This window comes from Ammodytes marinus (genome assembly GCF_949987685.1).
Source record: "Ammodytes marinus genome assembly, chromosome: 18".
In the NCBI taxonomy this organism is placed as follows: domain Eukaryota; kingdom Metazoa; phylum Chordata; class Actinopteri; order Uranoscopiformes; family Ammodytidae; genus Ammodytes; species Ammodytes marinus.
Window position 1 is genome coordinate 5015156 of NC_137222.1, and position 8634 is coordinate 5023789.

The 8634-nt window shown below is 39.1% G+C and overlaps 1 protein-coding gene across 1 annotated transcript; it reads right to left on the reverse strand.

Annotated features, from left to right (window-relative positions):
• Positions 1 to 2432: 2432 nt before the first annotated feature.
• Positions 2433 to 7564, reverse strand: LOC307265130 (betaine--homocysteine S-methyltransferase 1-like). The gene is made up of 8 exons (XM_080046721.1): positions 7424 to 7564; positions 6913 to 7045; positions 6391 to 6503; positions 5797 to 5988; positions 5011 to 5158; positions 3883 to 4065; positions 3177 to 3405; positions 2433 to 2967 (listed from the first exon to the last, which is right to left on the reverse strand). The coding sequence occupies exons 1-8, from the start codon at positions 7439 to 7441 to the stop codon at positions 2787 to 2789; spliced, it is 1197 nt and encodes a 398-aa protein (XP_079902847.1). The 5' UTR covers positions 7442 to 7564; the 3' UTR covers positions 2433 to 2786.
• Between the last annotated feature and the right edge of the window lie 1070 nt (positions 7565 to 8634).

Consider the following 8634-nt stretch of genomic DNA (forward strand, 5'->3'; position numbering starts at 1 on the left):
CACTGTATTGTTGGTACTAAAGTAAAATATCTGACTAGCCTACTTTTTCACCACAAGATAAAAAAGTGACAGTAGCCTTAATCAGTCATTTTAACAAGTGTGAACATGTTTATTAACAATATAGGCTATTAACAAATTGGGTACAAAAAGCACCTTTAACTGAGTTTGATTTACATCACATACGCATGGAATTCAACACATGTGGAGTCCAATAGATAGGCCTACCTGTAATTGTATTCATGAAACTGTTGGATTTTGAGTTGGAAATGTTCTGAAAACTAAATAATAAATCTTTGGTAGGATATTGGAAAAATTTATAAAGATATATTTTGTCTTATAAAAAGTTTCTAAAAGTTAGACATGTGTCAGGGCAGCAATAAAAACAATTATGTCGACTACCTTTGGCACTTGAACTGGAAACACATATTTCCCATGCGCCCTGAAGGCAGCATCACAGTCTTTTTATAAACAGATTAACAACAAACAAAACGACAGGACAGACAGAACATCAACCAGTTGAATAACCTTTCTCATTCAACAATTACAATTTTGACACTAAATCTGTAGGTATATCTTTGTTCCTCTACTCTCCCTTTGCTTTCTATGAATCGCTCTTTTGTCTGTCTCCGTGTCTCGCAGACGTGCACGAGGAGCATAAACATCTGCACGTGGGGAAAATCCATGACGCAAGCACGCAGAGGACGTGCAGACCAGACGGCCCTGCAGGCTGTATGGCAAGCCGACTGGGACAAACAGCACGTGAACACAAACAAATCAGAAATAGACGATAAAGCACAACTGTTTCGAAATACTTAATCGATTTTATCCATCAAAAATATTAATTGCAAACACAAATAGGAAATACATGTACCAAAACGTCCAACTTTAGAGATGGCCTTACTTTAGATATTTGCCAAAAGCATTTTAAATATCATAATAAACCTTTTTCCTGCCTTTGTGTTTTGCACCAATGGAGATCTCATACAGTTCACTAGGTGAGGGTCATTATATCTATTAAAATAATTCTGCCAGTGGGGCAATATCCAATATTTCCACATCACTGTGTGGACACAATACATCAACTGAATAAACAACAGGAAATCACTATTCCCTTTGGACATCTGTCTAAAACACTCAGACACATACAAGTTAATGATATGCTTGAGTTATCTGGTATTAAGAAAGAGCACTAACCATGTCAATACAATGTACTGATTTCATAACACATGATAAAAAACGACTTTTATCATATTAAAAAAATATATAAATATATAGTATCTCATAAGAATGTTTCCACTAGATGGCAGCAGCAGCACTCTTAGTATGTACGGTTTTGACCATCCAGAGAAAATAATGTAAATGCTGCAGTTTTGAATTTTTGATTAAAACAATAATAATTAACTAAATAATTGCAGACATTCTGCTGAAGGAAAACATTTATATTTACAGACTATATGTGTTGTTGGAAGTATTCACATCATTTACTTCAACAAAAGTAGAACAAAATACTCCACTAAAAGTAAAGCTGGCCTTGCATTCAAAACCTAAGCTAAAAGTATGATCAGCTTAATGTACATTAATTCTGAAATTAAAAATGTCCTTGTTAGTGTTTTTACTATTATATCTCATGTCTGAGGATGAATCTTCCTGCTGCGTTATTGTGTATATTGCATTTCCCTGCTAAGGTGGAGCTCATATGAACTCCTTTTATAAACTGTTGGCTAGTTTAATCTACAGCAATGCATTATATTCTATAAGATCATATATTGAAGGATAGATGTCCTGTGAGAACCACATATCTCTAATAAAATAAAAACAGCTCTGTTTTCAGCTTTGTCACAATTCATTTTCCAGCTGATCCAAAGGGGGCTGAAGAGTTTAGAAGGAGGATTTTCTCATTTCAAACATATCGCAACTTTATTTTTAGTATATTACATAATAAAGCTGCCCTTACAATGTAGTTACCTTGCATTAAGTATGGCCTTCAACTGGTAATGTATGGGGCCAAATTGACTGTATAGGTGTTTTTAACTTATTTTAAGAGTTTTGTGAATCTGTGTGAATGTATTAATACTTAGACTAATCTGACCACATAGAAGTATGTCTTCTTGCTTATATGACTGTTTATATCATATCATTATTCACTCAGCATCTCAGTTGATGTGATGAAACTGTCGCTGTGCAGAGGATTTGGGGTCAGAACAGCCAAAAAAAGCAGGTTTTCATACTGCAAAATGCGAGCAATGTAGGACATGAGTAGCTTATTTAAAGCATAATGCTTTTTGACATACAGTATATAGGGACACTTTTCTTGAATAGCATGGAAGTGTGTATTGAAACTAACCTGGGGTATTCACTGGACAGGAGAGGGTACATGGCAAATCAAAAGTATCTAAAAGGAGTCGTAGACGTAAAACCGAAACACATGCCGATTTGGTTCAGTTAGAAGTTTATTGCTACACATCATCGATTCTTCTCAAGGACATCATACGGGCACATGGAGTGTTTTTAGACTTGTGTGCAGTCACAGCTGCTATTAAGATTCTTTTTGTCAGTCACAGTAATTTCATAAGGCTCATTGTAGTTATAATAAGACTTTTAAAACAGACCCATACTGCTCATTAAGGCTCATCTTAAGTGTCATTATACCAGTCTTCCACACAGTAAAAAAGTTACTAAAAAAGACAATTAACTTCAGCATTTTGATAGCTTTGGTATGTAAACGTATGGACTGAGATAAGTGCCACCACCCCATAGGCTTTATGCTTGTTTAAACAGATGCCATATCAGTGGCTTGTCTTGGCCTTTTCAAATAGAGCCTTGAGCTGTGCCTCGGAGGTGGCCTCCTTCTGCTGCATCAGGTCAGCGTGGCCCTTGGTGACGCCCCAGCCGTCGGGTCGGGCCATGGAGGGGCAGAAGGGACGGCCAGACGCAGGCTGGAGCTTCTCCCAGTAGTCACGACGAGCCCTGTAGAGAGGTAAAGTTAATTTACTGAATTAATTGTTATCGTCGTTAGACGTAGACGATAAAAATGATACACTATGCAAGAATAGAGCAGCATAGTGGAAATGGCAGCAAATGTGACCCTATAATCCAGTTTTGGTATTTCCATCCCAAGTCAGTTTAGAACCAAACCCAGTTTATTAGATAATGAGGAAAATTGTTTAAGTCCATACCTGGCTCTGACCCATGGCTTGGTGTGCATCTCCAGGCCACTGCCCCAGTTGCCGTGCTTCTCGGACCCAGCGGGCAGTGAGCCCTTCTCGGTCGCCAGCTCCTCAGCGAGGGCACGCACGTGGTAGGGTTCAAACCCACAGCAGCCGCCGATGTAGCGGATGCCGGCGGTGTATGCGTCACGGGCGTATTTCTGCATGTCCCATCTGGTCAGGACTCTGGGCTCAAGACCTGCCGGAAGAAGAAAAAAAAACTGTTATACACAATATTCTGTGTTTGGATTTCTTCAGTTAAAGTGGCTAGAAGGAACTTTAAGTTTGTGTTATTTCTACTGGCCCCTTTGGACAAAAGCGGTAGTGTTTTTCTGGGTGAGCATACCCCTGACAAAGGAATTAAGAACATTTATTTTTAACTGTTGAAAAATGATATGAAAGTTCCTCGTAGCTACTTTAAAATGTCACTTTTGATCGTCATTAGTTTCGGCATGAGCTGGAAGCTCTCTTCCTGGAGTCCAGCAGTTAACATTGTGACAATTAACACAATCACGATACACAAAATACATCTCATCTACAGTAACACAATTGCCAGTTGACTCAATTTAACAAAAATCTAAGAACAACAGACATTAGAAAACGGTTAAAGCAAAAAGAGCCCGTTGAACTGACACACTATCAAGACATAGTATTATAGCTACTAAAGTTCACGTACTGAAGGGGAACTCGGGCAGGTCTATGAATCCCTGGCAGTTGCAGTCTGGTGTGTGGTAAGCCAGAGGCTGGGCCATGTAGTGAGCCTTCAGGCCAGCCTTCTCCACTCCCTCCTTCATCATCGCCACTGTCTTCACAACCGTCTCCGGGTCAAAGTGGCAGTTCACGCCCACAATCTGAGCTCCTATGAAGGAAAGGAAGCGAGCAAAAATGTATCAGGAATGTATAAGGATAAAAATAATAAATTCCAGGTGAAGTTTGTATTCATACCGTGTTAGTCACAGATTGAATAAGTAAGTAAGCTAACTGTTCTATCTCGCTATTGTACATATGAAGTTATAGGTACAATAGCGAGATAAAACAGTTAAAGTCAAACAGACAAACAGGTCATACAAAAGCAAGAGGGTTGAAGGCTAAAATAAAAAATGTAAAACTGCTTTTGTTTGCTGCCTTTTAATTAGGAGTGTCCACCCGATGGCGCCAAATTAAAATATTTTCAAATCCTGCACATATTGACTATTTTACCCACATAGAATACTGGGTTTTTAAAAAATGCATTTGAAAAAGCATCATCTGATCTCTCGAAATCTTAGAATAGATTTCTTGCAACAACAACTTCACAGAACTGCAATCTTAAATAGCTGGAGCGCCGCCCCTTTAAGTGTAACTTAACTTCCACACATCGCACGTGTAGGAAAACTGAATGGTTGCCAATAGAGAAATGATTTAAGTTTGCTCAGTCACATGCAGTTGCCCGATTCAGTTCTGCAATCAATCATAATTCTTATCATGGAGAGAGACTAGTCATTTTAGGGTGTATTCTATGTTTGAACTATATTGCATTATATGGAGAACTTAAGCCCTAAACTTAAAAATGTCATGAAGTGAACAGTTGTGTTAGATCGCTTTAGTTTCAACTCTTCGTGCCTTATAAATCATTAAGTTCAATTTTAAAGTTGTACACAGTCAGACCAGATCATGTGCTACAGACTCATGGCTCCAACCTTATTTCCCTAAAGCATAATAATAAGATTAAGATAATATTATTGGGTGAGGGTCTGTGTGTACAAATTGTAGGACAGGATACACACACACACACACACTAGGCTAAATTGAGATGACGTCATACCGGCTTTGACCAGTCTGACGGCACACTCTCCAGGGCTGACTCCGTTCAGATCGCCCTTGGGTCCGATGCACATGGTCGCAGCCACGGGCTTCCCGGTGCTCTTCAGAACCTGCACCGCCCACTCTGCCTCTTCCACATGCTCAAAGTACTGCAAGAGGGGAAAGATAATAAAGAGAAAGTTAGTGACTACCAGGGGAACAAAGTAAGGGATTAAAGGTGCACTCAGTAACTTTGGGTGTGTCAGAAAAAGTGAAAAGTTTCTAAGATAGATTCTCCTAACTGAATAAATAAAACTTTCCTCACAGGAGAATGTGATTCAGCTACCTGAAAGTTACATTTCCAGGAGTCTTAAAATAATCTTGTTTTGAACTACATGTCAAGAAAATATGTTTTCTAAAATAACTGCAGGCTGTTAACGAATCCCCCTCCCTTGAATCTGCACTGCAGCTAAATACATTTCTTAGGAGTAGGTAGGGAACAAAAGCAGAGCTTAAGGTGAAGATGAATGCAAATATTTCTTAGTAACTGCTAGATGTCAAAGTTTCATTTTTACTGGAAAGTTCACATCATCATCTTATGGTGATTGTATGTCCCTGCAGTGTTCACAGTTTGTTTCTGCTGCCCCCAAGTGGCCAAAACAACCAAAAAAACAAATCAGTAATCACTGTAGCTTTAACAAAATTCCTGATGATGATGGAGGCTGGTGAAGCTTACTTAAGGATTTAATGAATGTATGTAATGAAATTGTATTGTAAAAATAACGTGTTAGTGTTCACTTCCACATACCTCTGCAATCAAGAAATCCACGTTCTTCTGTACAAAGACGTCAATTTGTTTCTTGAAGATGGCTTTGACGTCATCCTCACTCTTGCAGCTGAGGTAGGAGGGCGTCTGGCACACGCCCCCGGCCACCAGAGCATCCCCCTCATTGGCTACCTCCCGGGCCAGGTCGCAGGCCGCCTCGTTGATCTGCTGGCCCTGGAGAATCATAAAGCACAGTCAAGTTCAAGTCCCTGCTGCTGTTTCAAATGCTGGTTGGTGATATGCCAACAATCGCTGCCAAGTTGCCAACCCCCTCATGATACAAGATGAGGCTTTAAGGCAGCTGCTGTAACATACACACATTTAAAAAAAAGAAGTCACACATGTTTTGTATACTTGTGAGGACATTCATGGACATAATGCATTCCCTTGCCCCTAACCATCGAACCTAATTGCCTAACCCCAACCCTTAAAACCCATTGTCTTAACCCTCAAAACAGCCCTTTAAAAAAGGCCTATCCCGAAATGAGAACAGGACTAAATGTCCTCACTATCAAGGTCTAAAAATCAAATTGGTTGTCATGTACACAAACACACACACAGCTTGAGTCGACTCACAGTGAAGCGCTGAGTGTTGCCCCTGTTCACCAGTTTATCATCGCTGGCGTAGAAGGTGAATGTCTGCATGACATTGGAGCCGGCTCTGAGGAACTCTCTGTGCAGCTGGCGCACTGCAACAACAACAAGGGATAACTCATACTGCTGTTCAGATCGGCACAAGATTAATACTGTGTCAAATCACATACATACTAAAGCATGCATGGTTCCAGACTGCAATTGGGTGTATTAGGGCATCAGGGTATTTTTTGTCACACATATTGGTACATCCTAAATCTTTTTCTGGCATACTAAATATACTTACTAAAAAGTATGGGGATTGGAAGGCAGGGTAAATATTTTCAATAAAAAAAAGGGTCAAGTAATTTTGAAAACAAATTTCCCTTTTTAAAAGGGTCAAAATTGGAGCAGAAGAGGCAGAGAAATACTAATTTTAAGATTTATTTTGTTCATGCATATGATCGGCCACAAAACTGGATTTATAGACTAAGAAAAAGGGGTATTGTTGGAGTGGTAGCCTACCTGCTTCAGGGTGCTCTGAGGCAGCCTCAGGTGTCCAGGGTCCTGCCTTCACGTAGCCTCTCTTCTCCAGGGCAAAGACAAAGCCTCCATCCCCGAAAACTATCTCCCCAGCATCCAGGCGCTCCAAAATACCCTGTGTGCAACATACAAAGGTTTGCTCCATTAAAAACAATGAGATTCTTGGAATTATATGCGAGACAAACCTTCCCCTTGCTCAAAACTACAATTCAAAAAGCTTTATTGTCCATCATAACCTTCAGTTTGTGGCTCAAATAACATCCAAAATCATCAAGACTCAGATAAATAAATGAATCGCACAGACAATGACCACATGAGCCTCTAAAATCAAATGTGCACATGTTAGAGTAATGACTTCAAAACTTGATTTTTTTTTTAAAGTGAAAAGTTTTTAATAAAGTTACAAATAAGAAACTTGCAACAAGTAAAAACTCATACATTTTCAATCTACATTGGTGCATGCTTCTTATGCAGTCATGTCTAAGTGTTTTACCTTCTTTGCTGGTGCCATGGTGAAGTTATTGCAGCAGTGACCGGCCCACTCCTCTCAGCTACAGAGCAGTGTGTGTGAGCGGGTTGAGGGAGAGGAAAGGAAAGGGCCGTGTGGAGGACTCCATGCTGCATTTATAATCCAAAGGAGGGCGCGGTGCAACTGATGTCACTATCTTAAGATCCGCCTGCCTCTGACATAACACAGCATTGATTGATTTATTTTTTCTTTCTTGCACAAGACACACTATTGTTCAGGATCAGTGAATGTAACTAGGGCTGACTAAGACATATTATAGATCATAGATTGGATTGGATTTTTCAACAATTGGCACTTTGAAATCTTGTTTTCAGCAATTTTCCAAACAATTTTTTTGAAGGTTTTGAAAGTTCTAATTGCACAGAGTAATGAGGACATATTGCACATTTTCAGCAATGTTACAAAAAGACAATTTGATTCATACATTGGATTTTTTTCAAAAACTAGCACTTACCAATCACACTTGCACATCATATTAAATTATGACATTAAACTAATACGCACATAATATTGCACATGAAAGTGACTAAATATTGTACTGATGTTGAGAGTGTTACTGTATGCAATTATGTGGGTGTGATTGTTCTCAGTTCATTAAATGTGAATGTATTCGACTGGAGCCAGACAATAACCCCTTCTCCAAAATAAGAACAATAGGAGGCGGAATGTCTGTCAACACTCTGGAAGTTATTTCTCTAAAAGCTGTCATCATGCAAATGGAGAACACAATGAATGGTTTTCTACCAGAGCAGAGGTTTCTTGAATGAAACTACAGACTGTCTACTTTCAACACATCTATTTGACCAAAGAGGGATTTTTTCCCCCTAGTGGCCTGAAGTTGTACCACTATCCTTTAGGCTACTTCACAAGCAAATGCTCCAATAACAACAAAAGCCAGAAAATATATAGAATATAGATATAATGGTCATATCGCTCCTGCTTCCCTTTCACAGTTTTTCTTTTACCCCTGCAATCTTTAGTTTCCTTAATATTATACAATAATGTCCTTTATCTTACATATTCTATACCGGTTTTTTTAAATAACTTTTTGCACTATTTAGAATAAAAAAAAATATATATATTGTTTATCCTTGTTCTTTATTGCACCGTGGGTCAGAGAGGAATGTCCTGTGTTTTTGATACATCTCTATGTCCGGCACATATCGCACAATTGC

What these genes read in the sequence shown, in the direction of transcription:
- LOC307265130 (XM_080046721.1), bottom strand. An exon ending in CTCAGAGCACCCTGAAGCAG is followed by an intron (nt 6,504 to 6,912) that starts GTAGGCTACCAC and finishes TTGTTGTTGCAG; the next exon opens with TGCGCCAGCTGCACAGAGAG. An exon ending in CGTCAGACTGGTCAAAGCCG is followed by an intron (nt 4,066 to 5,010) that starts GTATGACGTCAT and finishes TTTCCTTCATAG; the next exon opens with GAGCTCAGATTGTGGGCGTG.